Source organism: Oncorhynchus tshawytscha, linkage group LG06 (assembly GCF_018296145.1).
Source record: "Oncorhynchus tshawytscha isolate Ot180627B linkage group LG06, Otsh_v2.0, whole genome shotgun sequence".
NCBI classification, from domain to species: domain Eukaryota; kingdom Metazoa; phylum Chordata; class Actinopteri; order Salmoniformes; family Salmonidae; genus Oncorhynchus; species Oncorhynchus tshawytscha.
The window spans coordinates 52,597,740-52,623,100 of record NC_056434.1 but is presented as its reverse complement, the minus strand read 5'-3'; the positions used below and the strand labels follow the sequence as shown (position 1 = coordinate 52,623,100).

General features: G+C 41.9%; 1 protein-coding gene across 10 annotated transcripts; it reads right to left on the bottom strand.

The window, feature by feature from the left end:
- Nucleotides 1-24,802, bottom strand: nr2c1 (nuclear receptor subfamily 2, group C, member 1). 10 transcript variants are annotated; one of them, XM_024424215.2, is made up of 15 exons: nucleotides 24,398-24,800; nucleotides 17,043-17,172; nucleotides 16,532-16,768; nucleotides 16,104-16,182; nucleotides 15,821-16,000; nucleotides 14,213-14,360; nucleotides 12,934-13,030; nucleotides 10,155-10,348; nucleotides 7,032-7,185; nucleotides 6,575-6,696; nucleotides 4,540-4,682; nucleotides 4,127-4,153; nucleotides 3,910-4,047; nucleotides 1,624-1,729; nucleotides 1-1,394 (listed from the first exon to the last, which is right to left on the bottom strand). In XM_024424215.2, the coding sequence occupies exons 2-15, from the start codon at nucleotides 17,109-17,111 to the stop codon at nucleotides 1,223-1,225; spliced, it is 1,866 nt and encodes a 621-aa protein (XP_024279983.1). In that variant the 5' UTR covers nucleotides 17,112-17,172; nucleotides 24,398-24,800; the 3' UTR covers nucleotides 1-1,222. The 10 variants fall into 10 exon arrangements, with proteins under 10 accessions (XP_024279983.1, XP_024279979.1, XP_024279987.1 ...); XM_024424211.2 differs by having other exon boundaries at nucleotides 14,192-14,360; nucleotides 24,398-24,799; XM_024424219.2 differs by having other exon boundaries at nucleotides 14,192-14,360; nucleotides 16,104-16,191; nucleotides 16,652-16,768; nucleotides 24,398-24,796.
- Between the last annotated feature and the right edge of the window lie 559 nt (nucleotides 24,803-25,361).

The following is a 25,361-nucleotide window of genomic DNA, read 5'->3' as shown; positions in this document are numbered from 1 at the left end:
TTGACCATTGAAATGTCATTTTATTTTGAAATGACTTGACAATTGTTTTAGCAACTACATTTACATGTCAAAAAGCTGAAAATTCTTGTAATTAAGCATCTTTTGTCCATGATTGCCTTTTCTCCACATATTTCTATATACATATTTACACATACATACATGATACTTTGAGTTCCAAGTTAGACAAGAGTTGACTCACGATACAAGCCTTTTCCTTTGGATTAGCAAACAAATACCATAAAGGTTATAACCTTAACTGATCACATCATGGCAAACCAACATTGACAAAAAGTTCCTCCAATTTTGGGGGGGAAAATAATACAAGTGCATGTTGAAACCAGATGAGGCGGGCACTCGGAAAAAGTAAAACAGCTCCCCTGTCCGTTCATCAAAATACAAACAGGATCAGAAGCACAAAATGAAGGGATATAAAGAACACATGAAGGATCTTAATTTGAGCCAGTTTGCAACAGCAGGAAAATAATCCGGCTGAAACAGGAAATGTGAATAATGTGGACAAAATAAATCTGTAGGGGTTGATTTAAAAAAAATGCTATCAAGGCAAATCAAGTCAGACATTTTAAAGCGGAAAGTACAAACTTCAGAAGCCTTTTTAAACCCTGAATACACAAAAGTTTGCATTTCCTGTTGTGCAGGAAAATTCTCAGCAACAACATTTATCCTACATATGTAAATGTACATTACTAAAGAGCACAATTTACGAAGCTTGATTGACTCACTCAAAGTTCATTTGTTGAAGCTGAGGATAACATTAGGCGTGGCGGCTGTATGTGTGTGTGTGTGGACTACATAGTAGTCCACACACACACACATTCTTGAGCTATAATCAGGTTGTCAAAGAAGAGGATTGTTTCAGCATTGAAGGTCATCTGATTCTATTGAGAAAACCTTCAGATTCTGTTTAGGGAGGTGGACACACAGCAATGCAGCCAACCTGGGTTGTGTTCAGTAGGTACAAAACGGAAAGAAAAACAATCCAAAATGGAGCGAGCAAAAAAAAGAACATGGAGGCACGATCTGAACTTCCCACAGATGTTTTTTTTTTTGCTAATGGTGTGCCCTAATGAACACGACCCTGCATTTTTACCTTGGAAGCTCGCCTACAGCCCTACAGTTGGCCTGCAGGTGAAGTTGCCACAGTGACCAGGAGACGCTTCTAGGCTGCTGTGGCGACCAGGTCGGAGTGGGTCAGGTCAAAAGGTCAAACTCCAGGGGCCACCTGGCTGTTGTAGTCAGTGGACTCCATCTTGAGGATGTACGGGATGATGCTGTCTATCTGCACGTTGCCGATGAGGCCAGCGAAGAACAGCTCCTCTGTCACCGCTGCACTCATCAGCCGCAGGGCCGGGAGACGCAGCAACAGCTTGGATAACCTGACAGGTAGAGACATTTTAGAATGTTATGGATCTTTGCTTTGGCAATAATATTAATGTGAATGTTATGCCAATAAATCATTTATAATTGAAGGCAGGAAAGCATTCAAATTTGACAATTTAATTGAGGGAGGCAAAAACAGTGGTCGAGAAACAGAATTGGAAGATGAATGATCGAGGAAATGATGTTATAGTTGGATATAGTGGTAGAATGTAGCGAGTTACTGACCGATAGGAGTCTTCTGGGTAGGTCCTGGTAACATAGTCCTGTAGCTCCATGTAAGCCTTCTCCTGGAACCGCTCGATCTGTAAGGTGTTGTCAATGCCTGGGTGGTCTATAGCATGCACACACACAGAGAACAAGTTCATTAAACAAAGGGAACGGTACCGCATCAGACAAATCACCATGGTACCAAACAACATTCACTGACTATCTACATGTTTCTATTTCACTGCTGTCTTTTATACACTGAACAAAAATATAAAACGCATGTAAAGTGTTGGTCCTATGTTTCTTGAACTCAAATAAATGATCCCAGAAATTCTTTATACACACAAAAAAAAATCTCTCTCAAATGGTGTGCACAAATTTGTTTACATCCCCCCTTTGCCAAGATAACCTATCCACCTGACAGCTGTGGCATATCGGGAAGCTGATTAAACAGCATGATCATTACACAGGTGCACCTTGTGCTGGGGGAAAATAAAAGGCCAATCTAAAATGTGCAGTTGTCACAACACAATTCTACAGATGTCTCAAGCTTCGAGGGAGCAAGCAATTGGCAAGCTGACTGCAAGAATGTCCACCAGAGCTGTTGCCATATAATTGAATGTTCATTTCTCTACCATAAGCCGCCTCCAACGTCGTTTTAGAGAATTTGGCAGTACGGCCAACCGGCCTCAACTGCAGACCACGTGTATTGCGTCATGTGGGCGAGCGTTTTGCTGATGTCAACATAGTGGCATTGGGGTTGTGGTATAACCAGGCATAAACTACAGACAATGAACACAATTGCATTTTAAAATCGATGGCAATTTGAATGCACAGAAATACCGTGATGAGATCCTAAAGCCCAATGTAAGGCACATTTCTTTTAAGGTATAGGTAACGGGATGCAAATCTTTATTCCCAGTCATGTGAAATCCATAGATAAGGGCCTAATTAATTATTTAAAATGGACTGATTTCCACATATGAACGCCGTAAAATCATTGAAATGGTTTATATCATTGAAATGGCGTTTATATTTTTGTTCAGTATAGTTCTTGGCAAAGACGCAGAACAAGTAGATTAAGCAAAAGGAAAGGGTGCAACTCCACATTTATAATAACTCTCCCTTTTATGTACACAGCAAATCCATGGGGAGTCATGGTCCAGTGTACTTTCTTTTGTTTAAATAGTTTGCTGAGGATCTGGGAACTGTTGTCTGAAGGGCAGCACCTAACTACAATAAGAAGGGGCGAGCAACAATTCGCCGTGTTACTGCATGGGACAGACTCACCATTGAACAAGCTTAATAGTAAAAAAGATTATATGTATAAAAATATTTTGTTTAAATTCTAAATAAATATATAGGCATAATGTGTGTCCAGGAGGTTGGCCCAATGAACGTAATCGTGTGACAACATTTTTCACGGAAGTGAGTTGAGTCATGCAACAGTTTCTTATTTACGCTACATTGCCAAAAGTATGTAGACTCCTGCTCGTCGAACATCTCATTCCAAAATCTGGGCATTAATTTGGAGTTGGTTCCCCTTTTTGCTGCTATAATAGCCTCCACTCTTCTGGGAAGGCTATCCAATAGATGTTGGAACATTGCTGAGGTGACTTGCTTCCATTCAGCGACAAGAGCATTAGTGAGGTTGGGGCACTTAGGTTGGGCGATTAGGCCTGGCTTGCAGTCGGCATTCCAATTCATCCCAAAGGTGTTAGATGGAGGTTGAGGTCAGGGCTCTGTGCAGGCCAGTCAAGTTTTTCCACACCGATCTCAACAAACCATTTCTGAATGGACCTCACTTTGAGCACAGGGGCATTGTCATGTCGATATAGGAAGCACAGAATCGTCTAGAATGTCATTGTATGCTGTAGCATTAAGATCTCTTTTCACTGGAACAAAGGGGCCTAGCTCGAACTATAAAACAGCCCAGGCCATTATTCCTCCTCCACCAAACCTTAGTTGGCACTATGCAGTCGGGCAGGTAGGATTCTCCTGGCATCTGCCAGACTCAGATTTGTTCGTCGGACTGCCAAATAGTGAAGCAAGATTCATCACTCCAGAGAATGCGTCTCCACTGCTCTAGAGTCCAATGGCAGCAAGCTTTACGTCACTCCAGCAGACGCTTGGTATTGCGCATGGTGATCTTGGGCTTGGGCGGCTGCTTGGCCATGTAAACCCATTTCATGAAGCTCCTGACTAACAGTTCTTGTGCTGACGTTGCATCCAGAGGCAGTATGGAACTCGGCAGTGAGTGTTTGCATCAGTCCCTCTTTAGCACTCTCTCCAGCCACCACTCACCAGGGCTAAAGAGGACGATGGCTTTGAGGTAGGCGTATTCATACGAGTCAGGGGACAGTTTGGCCATGCTGTTACAGAACTCCTGCATCCTCCAGATGTGTTCCATCACCAGCTTCACTCGCTCTGGGGACAGCTTCTCTATAGGGGGGGAAACAGGGGAGCGTAAATCATTTAAAATACTAAACACCCCCATGTTTTCCCACAACAAAAAGCTTACTGTGGCTCTGACTCAGCAGATGCTTCTCTGCAGGGGAGGGGGGGACAGGGAATGAACAGAAGAGGAAGACTGGAGAAGGACACTGGGGCTCTTTGTCTAAAATCCTTCCTCTCCTTCATATCCACTGATCTTTCAAAAAAAAAAAAAAAAGACCAGGTGAAAGCTAGCCTAATGATGAGCTTCCCTTCCACCATATTGTTTTTCCCAGTCAAGTCTTTTTGAATCAGTCCAGATTATGATAAAAAGGAGACAACGAGGAGGACAGATTTTTATCAATTGAGATAGAGCCTGGAAATATGTTTGCTGCATAAATCACACCCTCCATACTGGAAGGCGCTTTGGATAAAAATCTGCTGGCAATTATTGTAAACACTGATAAATATGTATTCATTTGTACAATCCACCTCCTGTACCTTCTTGTAGGCTGGTTTGCAGGTGGTTGATGATGGCAGCCAGGATGGTGGCGACATTCATAACGTTGGCGCACTGAGCCAGGCCCAGAGCAAACAGCTCATTCCAACAAGCCTTCATCAGGTTAATGTCATTATCGAGACCACTATGGAGAAAAAGACAACATTCAAAATGTTGGCACATCGAGCCAGGCACAGGGCAAACGGTTTGTTCCAACAGGACTTCACCAGGTTAGTGGCAATATCACTGGGAAATACAGGATGCATTTAATTTATTAAAATGCATGCATGGAGAATATATTAATATACGCTGCATTTAAAATCAGAGGATGACACACAAATACTTCCATTTTGGTGCTCTGGCCAGTAGGCAGAAAAATGCTGACTGATACACACGGCAGTTTGCATATACAGTGCCGTCGGAAAGTATTCAGACCCCTTGACTTTTCACACATTGTTACGTCACAGCCTTATTCTAAAATTGATTAACTTGTCCCCCCCAATCTACACACAACACCCTATAATGACAACGCAAATACAGGTATTTAGAAATGGTTGCTAAATTTGAAAACTGAAATATCACCTTTACATAACTATCAAGACCCTTTAAATTAGTACTTTGTTGACGCAGTGATTACAGCTTCGAGTCTTCTTGGGTATGACGCTACAAGCTTGGCACACCTGTATTTGGGGAGTTTCTCCCATTCTTCTCTGCAAATCCTCTCAAGCTCTGTCAGGTTGGATGGGGAGCGTTGTTGCACAGCTATTTTCAGGTCTCTCCAGAGATGTTCGATCGGGTTCAAGTCCAGGATATGGCTGGGGAACTCCAGGACATTAAGAGACTTATCTCAAAGCCATTTCTGCGTTGACTTTGCTGTGTGGTTAGGGTCATTGTCCTGTTGAGGTCCTGAGCAGGTTTTCATCAAGGATTTCTCTGTACTTTGCTCTGTTCATCTTTGCCTCGATCCTGACTAGTCTCCCAGTCCTCCCTGCTGAAAAACATCCTCACAGCATGATGCTGCCACCACCATGCTTCACCGTAGGGATGGTGCCAGGTTTCCTCCAGACGTGACGCTTGGCATTCAGGCCAAAGAGTTCAATCTTGGTTTCATCACACCAGAGAATCTTGTTTCTCATGGTCTGAGAGTCCTTAATATGCCTTTTGGCAAACTCCAAATGGGCTGTCATGTGCCTTTTACTGAGGAGTGGCTTCCATCTGGCCCCTCTACCATAAAGACCTGATTGGCGGAGTGCTGCAGAGATGGTTGTCTTTCTGAAAGGTTCTCCCATCTCCACTGAGGAACTCCAGAGCGTGACCATCATGAACACATGACCATCAGGTTCTTGGTTAACTCCCTGACCAAGGCCCTTCTCCCCCAATTGCTCAGTTCGGCCAGGCGGATAGCTCTAGGAAGAGTCTTGGTGGTTCCAAACATCTTCCATTTAAGAATTAGAATTATGGAGGCCACTGTATTATTGGGGACCTTCAATGCTACAGAAATGTTTTGGTACCCTTATCCAAATCTGTGCCTCGACACAATCCTGTCTCGGAGATCTGCGGACAACTCCTTCGACCTCACGGCTTGCTTTTTGCTCTGGCATGTACTGTCAACTGTGGGACCTTATATAGACAGGTGTGGGGCTTTCCAAATCATGTCCAATCAATTGAATTTACATCAGATGGACTCCAATCAAATTGTAGAAACATTAAGGATGATCAATGAAAACAGGATGCACCCTGAGCTCAATTTCAAGTTTCATATCAAATGGTCTGAATACTTATGTAAATAAGGTATTTCGTTTTGTTTTGCAAAGACTTCTAAAAACCTGTTTATGCTTCGTCATTATGGGGTATTGTGTGCAGATTGTTGAGGTAAAACATTTATTTAATCCATTTTAGAATAAGGCTGTAATGTAACAAAATGTGAAAAGGGTAAAGGGGTCTGAATACTTACATCTTCCATTTACTTACACCTTCCAATTCAGTGGAAGAGAATTAGAGACACAGAATGAGACCAGTAGGTAGGTAGAGACTCACCCCAAGGCTTGAAAGGCAGGTATGGAGCGCGCCCAGTGCATGGACAGGAAGAGGAGTCTTGAGGCCGACTCACAGATGTAGTTCACGTTTAGGTACTCAGGCATGGGCAAAGGCATCATCAACTAAAGAACGTGAGCAAGAGAGACATCATGATTGAGAAAGAATGGGCCTAGACATTAGACTTAAAGAAAATATATTTTAAAAAGTTGATTGATGAATTATATTTATTAATCCCTGCAGGGAAATGAAGTTGCCATAGCAAATGAGTTCAGGGCCTCTTGATTCCTTAAGCACTCTATGACGTACTGAGAATAAATTTCCATTTTAAGATAACACCTGATTTAAAAATGGATTCAAGTTATAGTCAGCCCCTGGGCCTTTGAGTAGGGTAGCGTCCCAAGTGGCACCCTTTTCCCATTATAGTGGACTACTTTTGAGCATGGCCCCTGGACCTCACCTTGAAGGGGACGTGGCTGTCTGAGAGAAGGGGCCCCTCCAGCTCCACCACAGGGCCTGACTGGTCCCCTGACATCAACTGCAACGTGGCCTCCAGAGAGTCTCCCGCTGAGCCATCACCAGGATTCAAGGCCTTGGCCAGGGTGTCAAACGCTCTGGGGAGGTGGGAGAGCGAGACAACAGAACAAGTCAATCAACAAATTAGTGCTCGATTCACACTATAGTGCCGACTTAAACCCGAACTCTTCTGGCTCTGATGTTTTTTTTTTCTCATTGTCCTTTCCAGCACGGTTCCATCAATTATGGTGGATGCGTAATCAGGCCAGCTCAGTACATCTCTGTTTTGGCTCTGTAGTGTAGAAGCCCTTTACACACAAACACACACAAGTCAGTTCAAACTAGTACACTTAGTGCCTTCAGAAATGACTCAAACCGCATGACTTATTCCACATTTTGTTGTGTTACAGCCAGAATTCAAAATTGATTAAAATAGATGTTCTATATCACTCTCTACACACAATACCTCAACGACAAAGTCTAAACATGTTTAGACATATTTACACATTTAGTAAAAATTAAATACAGAAATCTAATTTACATAAAGTATTTCAGCGTAAATCAGAGCTTTCAACACCTGGATTATGCAACATTTGCCCATTATTCTTCCATAAAATGATTTAAGCTCTGTCAAATTGGTTGTTGATCATTACTAGACAACCATTTTCAGGTCTTGCCATAGTTTTGACCTAAATCTACCTCGGCTACTCAGGAACATTCACTGTCTTCTTGGTAAGCAACTCCAGTGCAGATTTGGCCTTATGTTTTAGGTTATTGTCCAGTTGAAAGGTGAATTAATCGTCCAGTGTCTGGGTAAGCAGACAACCAGATTTTCCACTAGGATTATGCCTGTGCTTAGCTCCATTTAGTTTATTTTTTATCCTGAAAAACTCCCCAGTCCTTAGTGATTACAAGCATAGCCATAACATGATGCAGACACCACTATGCTTGAAAATATGAGAGAGTGGTACTCAGTAATGTTGTATTTGCCCCAAACATTACACTGTATTCAGGACAAAAAGTTAATTGCTTTGCCACATTTTTTGCAGTATTACTTTCGTAATACTTTATTTATATTTATTTATATTTACTTTATTGCAATCAGAATGCATGTTTTGGAAACAAAATTATTCTGTACAGGCTTCCTTATTTTCACTCTGTCAATTAAGTTTGTAGTTACTATGTTGATTAATCCTCAGTTTTTTCCTACCACAGCCATTAAATCCTAATTGTTTTACCATTGGCCTCATGGTGGAATACCGGAGCAGTTTCCTTCCTCTCCGGCAACTGAGTTAGAAAGGACACCTGTATCTTTGTGGTGACTGGGTTTATTGAGACACCATCCAAAGTGTAATTTACCCATCTACCAATAGATGCCCTTCTTTGCAAGGCATTGGAAAATGTCCTTGGTCTTTGTGGTTGAATCTCTTTGAAATTCACTGTTTGACTGAGGCATCCTACAGATATTGTATGTGTGGGGTATAGAGATGAGGTAGTCCTTCAAAAATTATGTTAAACACTATTATTGCACACAAAATGAGTCCATGCAACTTACTATGCGACTTGTTCAAGCACAGTTTTACTCCTGAACTTATTTAAGCTTGCCATAAGAAAGGGATGGAATACATATTTATTGTCTCATGACATTTCAGCTTTTCATTTTTTATTCATTTGTTTAAAAAAATTAAAAACATAATTCCACTTTGATATTATGGGGTATTGTGTGTAGGCAAGTGACCAATAAATCTCAATGTAATCCATTTTAAAATTCAGGCTTTAACAACATAATGTAGAAAAAAATAAAGGGGTGTAAATACTTTCTGAAGTCACTGCATTCATCTCTAAAAGTACTTATATTGTCTTTACTTTCTTAGAGGTAAAAAGGTCTATTAGTGTTGAGGTTCAGAAAGTGATACAGAAATAGACTGCAGAAAGGAAAACAAGCTTCAAGCTTGACAGATCTTGGTATAGGAAATATCTAACCAGCACAAAACCTAATTAACTGAGGCAGGAACACAGGAACCACATGGCCCTTGACTGGAAAAAATTCAATTTGAGCCCCATGATATACAGAAAACACAACTCCTAAGTTCCTTCTGATACACTCAGAACATTTATCAGCTCTAAAATCAGCACTGCTGATAGTCAATCCAAGCAGATTACATTTTACCTATTAAAATTCTTTAAAGACGTTGGGGGAGGGGGGATGCTAAGCTGACATATGGAATTGTTTTAAGATGGTCATAATATGGATCATTTAGCTATTTGATTTGGATTTTAGGTAGATTTTGGCCTTTACTACTGAAGCCCATAGAAACACATTGAATAACACATTCATAATTGGCAAAAAGGACAGTCAAAATAAATAACAAGGTTTTGAAGTGTCCGTCTTAAATCTAGGATATAATTTAAAAAATTATACAAAATATTTCCTGTTTTTTACATTTTATTTTTACAATATTGAACCCCTTTTTTGAGTAGGAACAAAACTACCTTCATACTTCCATTCGTTTTTTTGTTGTTGAAACAGTACCTTCAGACGAGTCCAGTAACACGTGTGGTGGTCCTTGAGCAAAACAGAGCACCATTGTGTTTGTGAGAATCTCCCCTTTCCACAGTGGGGTCCCATTGGTTTATAGCCCAAACGGGTCAGACAGTACCAAACAGAAGTCGGCACATCAACGGTACCGACTTCGGACGGGTCTCCTCGTAGAGCAAAACGGAGAACGCCATTGTGTTCGTGAGTCTCCCCCGTAGGTCAAACCATACGGACACTGTAGACATTTACATAAGAAGGCCGATTTTAGGGATGTATCGTGGTCTGACAAACACCACTCGAGCTCTGTCACCTTTCACCGCAGATGCGGAAGTGCGACACTGGCGGATGCGATAGATTTGATATGCAGCCAATTTAAAAAAAAAAATAATTTAAACTGACAGATTTTTATGTTTTTTGTTGTTGTTATGTAACTTCGATTTAAGCGACTCCAGGGGGTTAAAAATAGATACAATCTGGGATCTGAGAATAAAACAAAATTCCAGAAAGTGGCTTTAAAATCCTCCTCACCGCGTAATGTCACTGGCGGTCTGTTCGTCTCCTTGGAGATCCGCCATTGAGCTGTCTCCGTTGCTAAGGGTGTCGTCCACACCCATTAGGTCATTGCCGTCTGTAATGTCGCTCATCTCCCGGGCCTTGTTCAGGTGAGCCAGTGATGTCACCACGTTGGCCAGGGTGCTCAGGTCACCCTGACATGGGTCATTCTATGGAGAGGCACAAGGGAGAATCAGCACCACTATTAATAATGGAGTCCCAATCGTTTCCCATTTTAAATATTTGTGAATAGATATATTTCCTTCCTTAGATAAAACCCTTGCCTGAAACTTTTAACAGGATGCTCGAATCGGTTCAATCAGATCTCATCACAGACTAACATCCCAGTTGCTTTAACCGGCAGAATATCTATTGTCACGACTGAATTTCCTTTCTGGCTATCGGGAACAAATCCATAGTGCGGTGTCAATAAAACTGCAGTTTCCCCTGATAAAATTAACAATTACATAGAGGGAAAGACGTAGGAAGACTACCCATACCGAACTTTAAAATAGTATTTCTATGCACCCGCAATTTGTCCAATCGTAAATTGGTTTGGACATGATTCTTCCGGCCCGCGGCTGAGTATAAATATAAATACGGTGTCTCCTATTGCCCTGGAAGCGATGGTCTTCACTTATAGTGTGCCTCCAGAAAGTATTCATACCCCTTGACTTATTCCACATTTTGTTGTGTTACAGCCTGAACTCAAAATGCATTATACAGTGCCTTGCGAAAGTATTCGGCCCCCTTGAACTTTGCGACCTTTTGCCACATTTCAGGCTTCAAACAAAGATATAAAACTGTATTTTTTTGTGAAGAATCAACAACAAGTGGGACACAATCATGAAGTGGAACAACATTTATTGGATATTTCAAACTTTTTTAACAAATCAAAAACTGAAAAATTGGGCGTGCAAAATTATTCAGCCCCTTTACTTTCAGTGCAGCAAACTCTCTCCAGAAGTTCAGTGAGGATCTCTGAATGATCCAATGTTGACCTAAATGACTAATGATGATAAATACAATCCACCTGTGTGTAATCAAGTCTCCGTATAAATGCACCTGCACTGTGATAGTCTCAGAGGTCCGTTAAAAGCGCAGAGAGCATCATAAAAAACAAGGAACACACCAGGGAGGTCCGAGATACTGCTGTGAAGAAGTTTAAAGCTGGATTTGGATACAAAAAGATTTCCCAAGCTTTAAACATCCCAAGGAGCACTGTGCAAGCGATAATATTGAAATGGAAGGAGTATCAGACGACTGCAAATCTACCAAGACCTGGCCGTCCCTCTAAACTTTCAGCTCATACAAGGAGAAGACTGATCAGAGATGCAGCCAAGAGGCCCATGATCACTCTGGATGAACTGCAGAGATCTACAGCTGAGGTGGGAGACTCTGTCCATAGGACAACAATCAGTCGTATATTGCACAAATCTGGCCTTTACGGAAGAGTGGCAAGAAGAAAGCCATTTCTTAAAGATATCCATAAAAAGTGTTGTTTAAAGTTTGCCACAAGCCACCTGGGAGACACACCAAACATGTGGAAGAAGGTGCTCTGGTCAGATGAAACCAAAATGTAACTTTTTGGCAACAATGCAAAACGTTATGTTTGGCGTAAAAGCAACACAGCTCATCACCCTGAACACACCATCCCCACTGTCAAACATGGTGGTGGCAGCATCATGGTTTGGGCCTGCTTTTCTTCAGCAGGGACAGGGAAGATGGTTAAAATTGATGGGAAGATGGATGGAGCCAAATACAGGACCATTCTGGAAGAAAACCTGATGGAGTCTGCAAAAGACCTGAGACTGGGACGGAGATTTGTCTTCCAACAAGACAATGATCCAAAACATAAAGCAAAATCTACAATGGAATGGTTCAAAAATAAACATATCCAGGTGTTAGAATGGCCAAGTCAAAGTCCAGACCTGAATCCAATCGAGAATCTGTGGAAAGAACTGAAAACTGCTGTTCACAAATGCTCTCCATCCAACCTCACTGAGCTCGAGCTGTTTTGCAAGGAGGAATGGGAAAAAATTTCAGTCTCTCGATGTGCAAAACTGATAGAGACATACCCCAAGCGACTTACAGCTGTAATCGCAGCAAAAGGTGGCGCTACAAAGTATTACCTTAAGGGGGCTGAATAATTTTGCACGCCCAATTTTTCAGTTTTTGATTTGTTAAAAAAGTTTGAAATATCCAATAAATGTCGTTCCACTTCATGATTGTGTCCCACTTGTTGTTGATTCTTCACAAAAAAATAGTTTCATATCTTTATGTTTGAAGCCTGAAATGTGGCAAAAGGTCGCAAAGTTCAAGGGGGCCGAATACTTTCGCAAGGCACTGTATATATTTTTTCTACACACAATACCCCATAATAACAAAGTGAAAACATGTTTTTAAACAGCTTTGCAAATTTATTGAAAATGAAATACAGAAATATCTGAAATCTATTTTACCCATTTAGAATTTAAGCTGTAACCCAACAAAATGTGGAATAAGTCAAGAGGTATGAATCATTTCTGAAGGCAATGGGAGGGTGTTTTTTTTTTTTTTAATTATTTTTTACATACTACATTTAACTTTTTGGCTCTGTGGTATGTATGCTTTGAATGTGTACTTAAAAAATACAAATTTTAAAACTCAAAAAGATGAGTTTAAGCCCACGGGTGGATGCGAGCTAACTATGAAATTAAATTAATTTGTATAATAATTTGTACTTTGTCCCCCCACGTGTGCTGCAGTTACTAACCGATTCAGGGGATGTCGGGAGCAGGATGGTGTTCTCCAGCTTGGGGAATGGCTGCTGGATGTTGAGGAGCATGCTCGACTCCAGCAAACTGGTTGATCTGCAAACACAAACACTTCAATTCTACCATTCTACCATCTAATCCCACAGAGATCTCGAAGGGTGCGTTTACACATTCGGATATTTTGCCCAATTAATAGCAAAAGAGCTGATCTGTCAAAAGACCAGTTAGTGGAAAAATATCAGAATTGGGCTGCCTGTATAAATGCAGCCAAATGGCTATATAGTCAGTTTACCCTAACCATCCTCTTCATTTACACTAATCTGGAAAAAAGGTTGAAAGCTAGCCTATTTTGGATGCGTTTAGACAGGCACCCCAAGTCTTTTGACCAATCACATCAGATCTGTTCACATCAGATCTTTTTCAGAGCTGATCTGATTAGTCAAAAGACCAATTAGTGAAAAAAATATCAGAACTGGGCTGCCTGTCTAAACTCAGCCAATTTTGAGCTTCCACCCTATTGTTTTCACCTGTGAAGTATTTTCCAATCGGTGCAGATGAATTGGAGGTCCAATTAGGAATGATTGAGACTGTGAAACAATGGTTAGTCTTCTCAGATACTCAAGTGGCCACTCTAACAACAAAAAGAAAGGGTAGTCGGAGGGCAGATACGCGTGAACAGGAACAACTCCGATATAAAGTGGGGGTTTTTGTCGAAGTTGCCGGGTTGTCGCATTTCCTACTTATATCCGTGCAACCTAAGCATTACGGAACTTCTATTTGATCAAATAAGCCACGCGTAGCAAATAAGCAATTAGATTTTTTTGTTAACCAAATTCAACCCTCTTACTAACCTTCATACAAAAACTCCTTGCTCGGTGAGTGGAAAAAAATATTTTTAAAAGCCACCTGCTGGAGAAGACAGATTTTGGGACCAGTTATCCCTCTTGACTTCACCTCTTTCTCTCTGAGTGGACTCTATGGACTGATTTCTACATGGGAACACAGGTGTGTCCACTCCAGCTTAATCAGTAACATCAACTAATTAATTAGGGCTCACACACACTGGTAACGCATCCCACACAGAGCTTTACGGTGGAGTATGTACCCTGTGCCTTTTGAGGCTGTGTTTGGTGTGACCTCAGGCGCCTATATTCCACCACTCCAAACCAACTTCCCCAATGAAATACATAAGAGTTGGTTTTATAATTGTATGCTGCGTTGCTCAATGTGATGGGGCCCTTAAGCCAGCTGCAGTACCTGGCTGTCTCCTTGTAGTACCTGGCGGTTTCCTTGTCGGTGACGAAGGTGGGCGTGGCAGCCAGAGGACTACACAGGTTCTTCCTGATGTAGATCTTCTCCGTAGATGCAGCACAATTGATAGACTTCTCTCTGGATACCTCCACCGGCTTCCTCTCACACTGAACGGCTGAGAGAGAGGAAGAGAACAGTTAACTTTAATCCGCCATGCTTATGTGCATTTTGTGATCGACTACATTGCAGTCGGACTACACAGAACCAGTGATTTACAAGTCACCTTCCATCCCAAATAACTACTAATTATGGCTGTGTTTACTCAGGCAGCTAAATTCAGAACTTCCGCCAAATCATTTGCATATCTGATATTTTCTTAATGTGTAAACAGCAAACAAACAAAAAAAACACATGGAATCTGAGTAATCTGTGTAAAAATAGTCTAAAGCTTTGTTCACACTGCAGGCCATAATGCTCAAATAAGTTTTGTTTTACAAATCAATTTTTGAATACTGACTATCCAAACAGCAAGTTACAAGTGACCAAACAGGATTTGGGTGTGTTCAGACAGCAGTCATTTGCTGACATGTCTACGCTAGTTGTTATAGCAACAATGGATGTGTGCGCAGTGGTGTAGGCTGATTGGTGGTGGTGCTCGTGCTTCCTATCACTCAGAAGTTATCAAGCTAAGGTGACAACAATGCCAGCCATGGACATTTCCCAGTTGCTTTAAATGTTAAAAATCATAGTGTAAGAACGCTTTTAAAGTTTCAAAGGATAAGATGATCCAACTTTTTGGCTAGCCACAGCAGTCAACTAGCTAGCTAGGTAGGCCTAGCTGTTTAGCTTTCTAGCACATTCACTCATTTGTTTGTAAACAATTAACATCCTACCACACGTTTTTGTCAAAACTGTCAACAGCATAGCTAGGAAGCAACAAGATATGCCAAATAACAGTCAAATAAATCAGAGTTGACTGTTCAGACAAGTCACGTGGCCAGGAATCTGATGTGTATCGGATTTCAAACCACCTACAAATGTGGTTTGAAATGTGGCTTGAAATATCTAATTCCATGTGCTTTTTGGCTGTTCAGACCGCAGAAAAAAGAACAGATTTTAAATCAGATATGGAAAATAAATGTTTTGAGTCACTTCAAACTGCCAATGTGAACAAGGCTTTAGTAGATCTGAATCCTGATACAAAACCGTTCCTCCATATGTGACCTCTGCCTTGAACGCTCAGATCGAAAAAGAATTGCTCGGAAGTGTCTTTTTTGCACATGACATGCCTTTATCATGAAAACCCTCCCAAAATGTAAAAGTGACAGGAATTTAGCATTGCAACTGTGTGCTACTATGTGGACAGTCAGAAAGAAATATTGGAATATATAAATGAAATCAAATGATTTGGGTTCTTAGAGTGGGTGTGTAAAACAGCCTTTATGTGATCAATACCTCCACTTTGCTCAAACTGATCCCCTCAAACATACGGACTAGTAACAACACAGGGTATTGTGGAACATTGCAGATGTTGACAAACTGACACCATTTCTTAAATTACATGTTAGAAAAGCATGTTTGTTTAACATTATATACCTATGTGAACATCAGTAAGTGATTGGGGCAGGTACTCACAGTCCTGTTTCATGCCCAGGACCATGCAGCGCTGAAGTCTGCAGTACTGGCAGCGGTTCCTGTGGTGCTTGTTGATGACACACTCTCCGGACCCCCTGCATGTATAAACCAGGTTCTTCCTGATGCTGCGTTTGAAGAAACCCTTACAGCCCTCACAGCTCACTGCCCCATAGTGACGACCTGGGCAAGGAGAAGGGAGGGGGGAGGGGGACAGGATCAGTCACACAACGAGAAGAGAGGGTTCAAGAAGGGTCAGACAAGTTCAAGTGCATTTCATTCCTACCTGATGCCTTGTCTCCACACACCACACAGTACTCCACCACGGGCTTGGAAAGGGCCTGGTCTGACCCTTCCGTCACAAACTGGAAATACAACGCACACAAAAAGCAAAAGAGGCATTCATATCAGATGTCAAAGATACTTCTAGGGGCCTGTTTCGCTCACAGATTAAGCATTGTACTGGACTAAATGGACTGTCAATCCTTGCATATAGAGTGCTGTCTAATATGAATTTGAGAGGGGTTACATTTCCCTAACCCCATCCCTCAGCTGTATACCAAAACAAATGGTGGGCGGTTGTTTGACTGAAAAACTCATCAGAGATCGTAGCTTTAATCTATGCTAGGGGAACCAGAATTTTGTGGATAGCAATATTCTGAATAGAAGGTAGTAAGAGACTAGAATATTGGTGGTGCAGGCCGAGGCCTCTACCTGGATCTGCTGGCCAGCCAGGTCAGGGGAGGCAAACAGCAGCTGATTTACCCCTGAACCGTCTGGGGCCGCCAGGATCACCTTGCCCGGGGACGAGGCCTCTTGTTTGGCTAGGATTACCTTGCCTGCCGTGGAGTAGTCTGCGTTAGCCAGGATGAACTGCTGCTTCCCACCAGAACCCTGCTCCAATGCAGTGACGATCTGGATCTTCTGGCCCGTGGACTGGTCTGTCACAATCTGGAAGGAAAGGAGAGGAGAATATTCAAGTCAACTTATATGAGAATAACAGAAATACATCAGCCAAATTATGTTGGGTTAGTATACTGTCTGGAATCTAACCCTGATGCTGTACGTTCTGCTATTGTTTAACCTTGAAGTCATATGAAGGTACTAGTCATGCGGATGTTGACTAATAATAGCCTTGACCAATAGTTTAGGGGTAAGGGATAACCTGAGACGTGGAGGTCACAGCCATGTCTCAGAGCAGGAAATGACTTGTCCGTTACACTACCTGGATACGGTGTCCCATCATGCCACCATCAGCTGACACCAGCTGAATCCTCTGAGTCTGTCTGTCCATGACGCTGATTCTGTTTCCTTCTGCTGCTGCTCACATCAAAGCCCCAAGGAGGCACATCAAACTGTGTAGGAAGGAAGGAATGTTTCAGTTACTGGGTATGCATTGAAAATCGCTGATAAACATATTTGCATCAGAACAAGTTCTCAGAGAGTGAGATGTGTAGCAAATGGGCTTATTAAGATCATAGCAAAACACAAAATAGACACAATATAGTTAGTACTAGGCCATACGGATGGGCCAGTAACAGGTCTATACAATGAGAGGACAAACATAGGCCTACATTCTTACATACCATAATTATGGACGTCAAATGTTCAGGCTGCTGCACAGACACTATAGCTCTAGTGTAGAGCGCCCGGTAAAACGTTGTTTGAGAGCATTTTTAAACTCTCTAAATGGTTAAATTAGTGAGAAAACGATGTCATTGTTGCAATGGTTTGTGATTGGGCAACATATATCATCTTAATTGCCATGTTGAATTATGTTGCCATATAAATGTATTTTGGATTGCGCTAATTTCCCTAATGTGGACCGTTTGTGTTACTACCTTACACAAACTTGCATTTTCACCCCATAAAATTTTGTGGAATGACATCCTATTTTACTTCAGATTGGTGATGTTAGAATAAAAGTTTAGTCATCACGATAACATCAATTATTTTTTTAATCAATATCTTTGGTGTTGTACCGTTGATTTGGTCACATGCTGGGGTGCGCAGGACTTGCATGCTGACCAAACCGGCCACTTAGCGTACACGAATGTTACAGAATAAATGTTATTCAATCATTTCATCCAAAATGCTCACGCGCGTAGGACTGTGACAGTCATGAAATTGTCAGCCTGTGATTGTCAAGCTAATAGTAACTGCTGGTTTCACGGTAATTGGCCTTTAATTAACAAACATGTTTAGCAGCTCTTGGCTTCCACACAAAAGCTACAAGCCGCTGATGCAGACCTTTGGAACATCTACATTTTAAAAAGTCTAATAAATACATGTAATATAGCCTACACCGTTACAATAAATGTATTATTTATTTTAGACAGGTCTGAAGAAACACACTATGAAGAAAATGCAGTCTATTTCAGAACAGAATAGCATACTGTGAGTTGTGCTTATGTTAGGCCCTGATCTGGCTATGACATGTGGCTGTGGGCTACAGTAGATACAAATCCCCTTGTGGCCGTAATGCCCCCTAAAAAAATCATTTTTAATGCCTTTTGCAGCGAAAGTGGCCGTTGTACCCTTGGGCTGAATATAATAATTATAATTCCCTTCGCCCGGCTGCCAATCACCGTGCTCCGAAGCACCGCTCAGATATCTCAATTTTGATTAGCCAATACCCGTCACGTGATCGGTTCCTTCTCACAGGCATCTCAACTCCGAAGTAGGCTACAAGTGAAGACAGACGCAACTGCGTGCGTCCTTCTTATCGAATTCCGAGGTGCATATTGAAGATGTTAGAACTGTCCACATTTAGTTTGTCAGCTAACAAGATGAGTAGGCCTAACGAACAGCAAAAACACTAGCCTATGGGGTGGCAGGTAGCCTTGTGGTTAGAGCGTTGGACTTGTAACCAAAAGGTTGCGAGATCGAATCCCTGAGCTGACAAAGGTAAATATCTGTCATTCTGCCTCTGAACAAGGCACTGTTCCTAGGCCATCATTGAAAATAAGTTGTTCTATGCTGACTTGCCTAGTTAAAAAAAAAAAAAAAACTACTGTCCCCCCATAGTACAAAAGTTGACCTATTCTATTGGTCAACTTGTGCAAGAAATAAATACTCCAAACATACTCTGGGACAGTTGTGGGATGTGATAGATTCCAAATGAAGGCAATGAGGCTAATAAACAGATCAGAAACTACTGGGCCATTTCTTCACATTATAAGAGCAGCAATGTGCACACAAACGTGAAAGTTCCAAGATGCAATTAGCAGGAAAACACTTTTCTTAAAAGTGACCGCAAATGTGTTTATGCATCTAATGCTTAAAGGTGAATGTGGTAAAAATTATCTTCCCTAAATTGCATGCCAGTTTGGCTCTACACCGGCTGTAAAGCAAATTAAATGTGCTTAAGTTATTTGACCACTTTAGTTGTGATACAAACCGTATCAGCATATAGGTCTATGGGCTAGGCTACATGAGGTGTGCGACTATGATTTGGAAAAGTTGTAAAAAATAAAAAAAAAAGGGGGCATGCGCTGTTTCTTGCCTTACTGCACACGCTGGGAATCATTCACAACTGATAGGCTAATATTGTCACCCATCAGACTATTCTTAACTTCAAAACAAATTTTATTTGTATTGAAAATGAATACAATAACTGTAGACTTTACTGTGAAAAGTGCTTACTTTACAAGCCCTTAACCAACAGTGCAGTTCAAGAAGAGTATTCATTTAATATTCAAGAAAAACATTTACCAAGCAGACTACAATAAAAATTAATAACAATAATGAGGCTATATACAGGGGGTACCGGTACCGAGTCAGTGTGCTGGGATACTCAATGTAAATTGTCCGGTGGTGATTTTATTTATTGTTCAGCAGTCTTGTGGCTCCGGGGTAGAAGCTGTTGAGGAGCCTTTTGGTCATAGATGTGGCGCTCAGGTACCGCTTGCTGTGCGTTAGCAGAGAAAACAGTCTATAACTTGGGTGACTGGACTCTCTGACAATGTTATGGGCTTTCTTTTGACACCACCGATTGTATAGGTCCTAGATGGCAGGGAGGTTGGCCCCAGTTATGTACTGGGCCGTTCGCACTACTCTCTGTAGCGCCTTATGGTCAGATGCCAAGCAGTTGCCATACCAGGCGATGATGCAACTGGTCAGGATACTCTCGATGGTGCAGCTGTAGAACCTTTTGAGGATCTGGGGACCCATGCCAAATATTTTCAGTCTCCTGAGGGGGAAAAGGTTTTGTCGTGTCCTCTTCAAGGCTGTTTTGTGATGTTTGGACCATAATAGTTTGGAACTTTAAACTCTGGATTTTTGGGGGCCTGTTCGGCTCGCCTTTTCCTGTAATCTATGATCAGCTCCTTTGTCTAGATCACACTGAGGAAGAGGTTGTTGTCCTGACACCACACTGCCAGTTCTCTGACCTCCTCCCTACAAGTAGTCTCATCGTTGTTGGTGATCAGGCCTACCACTTTTGTGTCATCAGCAAACTTAATGATGGTGTTGGAGTCGTGTTTGGGCACACAGTCGTGGGTGAACAGGGAATACAGGAGGGGACTAAGTACACACCCCTGTGGGGCCCCAGTGTTAAGGATCAGTGTGGCAGATGTGTTGTTACCTACTCTTACCACCTGGGGGCAGCCCATCAGGAAGTCCAAGTTGCAGAAGGAGGTGTTTTGTCCCAGAGTTCTTAGCTTAGTGATGAGCTTCGTGGGCACTATGGTGTTGAACGCTGAGCTGTAGTCAATGAACAGCATTCTCACATAGGTGTTCCTTTTGTCCAGGTGAGACAGGGCAGTGTGGAGTGCGATTGAGATTGCATCATCTGTGGATCTGTTGGGGCGGTATGCGAATTGGAGTGGGTCTAGGGTGTCCAGGAGGATGGTGTTGATGTGAGCCATGACCAGCCTTTCAAAGCACTTCATGGCTACCAACGTGAGTGCCATGGGGCAGTAATCATTTAGACAGGTTACCTTTGCTCCCTTGGGCACAGCGACTATGGTGGTCTGAAACATGTAGGTATTACAGACTCGGTCAGGGAGAGGTTGAAAATGTCAGTGAAAACACTTGCCAGTTGGTCCGCGCATGCTTTGAGTACACGTCAAGGTAATCTGTCTGGACAGCTGGTGCTCTCGTGCATGCTTCAGTGTTGCTTGCCTCGAAGCGAGCATAAAAGGCATTTAGCTCATCTGGTAGGCTCGCGTCACTGGGCAGCTTGCGTCTGGGTTTCCCTTTGTAGTCCGTAATAGTTTCAAGCTCTGCCAGATCCAGCGAGCGTCAGAGCTTGCCTTTACATATACTATATCTGTGAAATTAGTTTCAATTTAGAATGGACCATTTTGTCTCGGAACAGCAGAAAGAGAAGGGGATAACTAGTCAGTTATACCTGTTTTAAAGCAAAGGAATGTGCTTAATATTAGGAAAGTTGAGAAATAAATAAATATAGTAGGTCTAGCCTATAGAAAGATGATGGGATCCTCTTTTTAATAGAGTCCATCAAAACTTTGTTTTCTCATTCTATTGCATAGCCTATAGAATGTTGCACAACATGAGCGCTCATGAAGTGTTTGATTTGATTTTAGATTACATTTGCATTGCAGTGAGAGTGATTAGCGGGACAATAAGACTGCTGAGTACCAGGCAATTAGCAAGTTTGGTAGGCTGCTAATGAGCATCAAAGCTTGAGCATGTGGAATTTGACTGCAGTCATGACTCTTGACCGCTGGCGTGGCGGTAATAGGGTCACTGTAACAGCCCTACACATGCGTCAACAGTCACTTGAGAACTTGGTTCTATTTTAGACGCTTGGTGTGCTGCAAGTCCTGCCTCTCCCATCGACTCATTGGTTTTTACAAGCATCACGTTGGTGATTGAACGATGAACAAGATCCACACACTCCAGTCTAGTTGGTGGCAGTAATGCACCTTAAAGTTGGTTGCCATCCACCTGACAGGTGTAGCATTTCAAGAAGCTGATTAAACAGCACTGTCATTACACAGGTGCACCTTGTGCTGGGGACAATAAAAGGCCACTCTAAAATGTGTCGTTTTGTCACAACACAATGCCACAGATGTCTCAAGTTGAGGGAGTGTGTAAGTGGCATGCTGACTACAGGAATGTCCATCAAGAGCTGTTGCCAGAGAATGTAATATTCATTCCTTTACCATAAGCTGCCTCCAACTTCGTTTTAGAGAATTTGGCAGTATGTCCAACCGGCCTCACAACCGCAGACCATGTGTATGGCATTGTGTGGGAGAGCAGTTTACTGATGCCAACATTGTGAACAGAGTGCCCCTTGGTGGGGTTATGGTATGGTCAGGCATAAGCTACAGACAACAAACACAATTGCATTTTATGGATGACAATTTGAATGAACAGAGATACTGTGACGAGATCCTGAGGCCCATTTTTGTGCAATTCATCCGCCTCCATCACCGCATGCTTCAGTATGATAATGTCGCAAGGATCTGTACACAATTCCTAGAAGCTGAAAATGTCCCAGTTCTTCCATGGCCTGCATACCATTGAGCCTGTTTGTGATGCTCTGGATAGATGTGTACACCAGTGTGTTCCAGTTCCCACCAATATCCAGCAACTTCGTACAGCCATTGAAGAGGAGTGGGACAACATTCCCCAGGCCACAATCAACAGTCTGATCAACTCTAAGGGAAGAAGATGGGTCGCGCTGCATGAGGCAAATGGTGGTCAGACAGACACTGACTGGTTTTCTGATCCACACCCCTACCTATTTTTTAAAGGTATCTCTCACCAACAGATGCATATCTGTATTCCCAGTCATGTGAAAGCCATAGATGAGAACCTAACGAATTTATTTCAATTGACTGATTTCCTTATATGAACTATAACTCAGTAAAATCTTTGAAATTGTTGCAGTAAATTTTTTGTTCAGTATATATAAGCCTCCTAAAGGTCTCCTCTAAACAACCAAGTAGATGTTATTCCAAGTTTCATTGTGGCCTTTGAATAGTGTTCGTTTAAACAGTGCTACACCCCAAACGTTTGCCTCCTGACCTATTGATTTCAACCTCATATCGATGGATTAACAAAAGTGTTGCGTTACACTTAGCCTACCGCGTTGGAGACCCACTTGAATTTAAAAAACGAAATTACATGATGACTGTGTTCTGAAGGTTGTCCTCTAACCAGTTGATGTAAAAATATATATATATCTCCAGTTTCCATATGTTTTTTTGAGCACATTTCTGAGTGATTTATTGCCACTTATCAAAACTGGGTTTTCGGTGTGTGTGCAGTTTATAAGGTCTTAATTTTTAAACAAAAAAACAAATACAAGTAATATTGTTATTATTGTGGCACATGTGTAGATTGATATTCTGAAATCTGTTTCTTCATATTGGTCATAGATTTGGACACAAACTGCGGTTTGACATTAGGATATTTATCAAAAATGTTTTGTCAACTTACATTTTAGATATAGACATTGAACTTTGAACATTCATTTCCAATGGCATTCTACTTAATCCGGTAAAACGAGTCCAAAAACGAGCTGTGATTTATTTGGATCATAACAGAAATCACCAAATCGGGTTTGCCCTGCCAACAACAACATTTGTTCCGTTTTACTAGCTAGCAAGCAACATGTTTTTGAAATGCCTGCCCATGTCCTATGCAGGAAGCTAGCTAGGTCGTTGGTTGCTACAAATGTGAGAAAACAGGAGGGTTAGTCAATCTAGTACAGACTATTTTTGTTTTGACTTAACTTCGTGAGAGTAACGACGTTAGGGGTTGATCAACTCGGGATGTGCATGCTAGCCGACTAGCTAACTATGGGACACACCGTGGTATAATTGCACGGCCTAGCATGCTTGGTATCTGCATTTGTGGCCGTCTTCACCAAGCTGAGAAATATCACACAACATGTAGTTCGTTAACTAGCCTTACATTAATATCGATGGTTGTAAGTACAACAAACACGCTCTGGTCTAGTAGCTAACTATTTCAAATCGATACGGAAGATAAAGGTATTTCTTTTCCTGTAGGTGAAAGGTCAACATTGAAGGGTTAAAGCACGCTAGGGTTCAAGGCCCATACCAAAACGCAGCCAGCGAGTGGCGGGACTTCGCGGTTGACAACAAGGAATAAGAACGCACAAATTTAACGTTAGCTAACCATTGAAAATCAATTTGGAATCGTTTCAAATTGTTGTTGGTCCAATACAAACGAACATTTAGCTAGGTGTTCATATTTGAACATCAGCTTCGGAAATCGAGCCAATTTCTTCGCGCTAGGTAATTTTAGTTAGCATTCTCGTACAGGATTCACAGCTAGCCCGCTTGCTAGCATACACGTTTTAGCTAATAACTGGCACGCGAATATCGATTTGTTTGAGTTAGCTAATTACACTGTCGTTTAGTGACAAATAACACCGAGTATCCGTATGGTTTTGATATCTCATTACTTGCCGGTTTTGGTGCACTCTTGGTCCGGAATCAATAGCAAAGTCTACGAACTAGCTACGTTAGCTAATGGCAGCTTCCCCTCGGGCTGCTGGCTTGGCAAATGTATTCTTCATTATGTGATGCATGACGTGTTTTTTCATGGCAGCTTTCGCGCACAATTCAGTTGTCTTACCTGCTCTGCTTGTTGTATGCTGTTTGTATAGGTAATAAATTAATGTTATTTTTCTGTCTTTTGCTCCTGCTTCAGGCAGGGTCAGAGTTCGTGACCTTTTTCCTCAACACGTTGTGATGCTTCTGCGCATTAGCTCAAACACCCGGGCATCGCGAATCGGAAGGCTTGCGAAATGTAGCGTATTCTGTTGAATATCACAACTGAAGGCTTTTAAACCAAAGTTGTGGCCTTTCCGTGATCCGCAGGACTTTTTGTTTTGAGTCCTGGTGTATCCTCAGTTCAACCATGTCATTCGAGTTTTGCAATTAATGACAATGTAGCTAATGCCGTAGTGTGTCCACTGTCACCTGCTGTTAACACAATTCCTTATATTATTTTATCCCCTGCTGTTGGTCAACTGTGTTTACAGGAACTGTCCAGTGTTTCCAGATGTATGGCCTATAATTAACTACAATATGACTTAAATAGTTTCCTGGAATTAAGTATGTTTAAAATAAATTTTAAAAAGATTTTCTATGTTGGAATGGTGTGGGAGTATACCCGTCTTTAAAACGTTCATGCAAGTAGACCGCTGATTGGCCAGCTCCTCCTCAGCAGGAACAAGTGATTTGTTTGAGGTGGGGTTTTGTAAAAATAAAGAATCTCTCATTTATTCTTTGGCCACCAATACGAGTATAGGATGAGTCAACACCATTATTTGGATATGAATATGAACTTTTAAACTTCATTTTAATTTTAATAGAACCTTTAACTAGGCAAGTCAGTTAAGAACAAATTCTTATTTACAATGACGGCCTACCCCGGCCAAACCCTAACCCGAACAACACTGGGCCAATTGTGCGCCGTGTTATGGGACCCCCAATCACGGCCGGTTCGACACAGCCTGGAATCGAACCAGGGTCTGTAGAGATGCAGTGCCTTAGACCACTGTGCCACTTGGGAGCCCTCATACTCTGTTTTCAAA

What these genes read in the sequence shown, in the direction of transcription:
- nr2c1 (XM_024424211.2), bottom strand. Translation starts at nt 17,111, where the DNA reads ATGGACAGACAGACTCAGAGGATTCAGCTGGTGTCAGCTGATGGTGGC. An exon ending in TCCCGACATCCCCTGAATCG is followed by an intron (nt 10,349 to 12,933) that starts GTTAGTAACTGC and finishes GCCTCTCCATAG; the next exon opens with AATGACCCATGTCAGGGTGA. An exon ending in TACCCAGAAGACTCCTATCG is followed by an intron (nt 1,395 to 1,623) that starts GTCAGTAACTCG and finishes TCTACCTGTCAG; the next exon opens with GTTATCCAAGCTGTTGCTGC.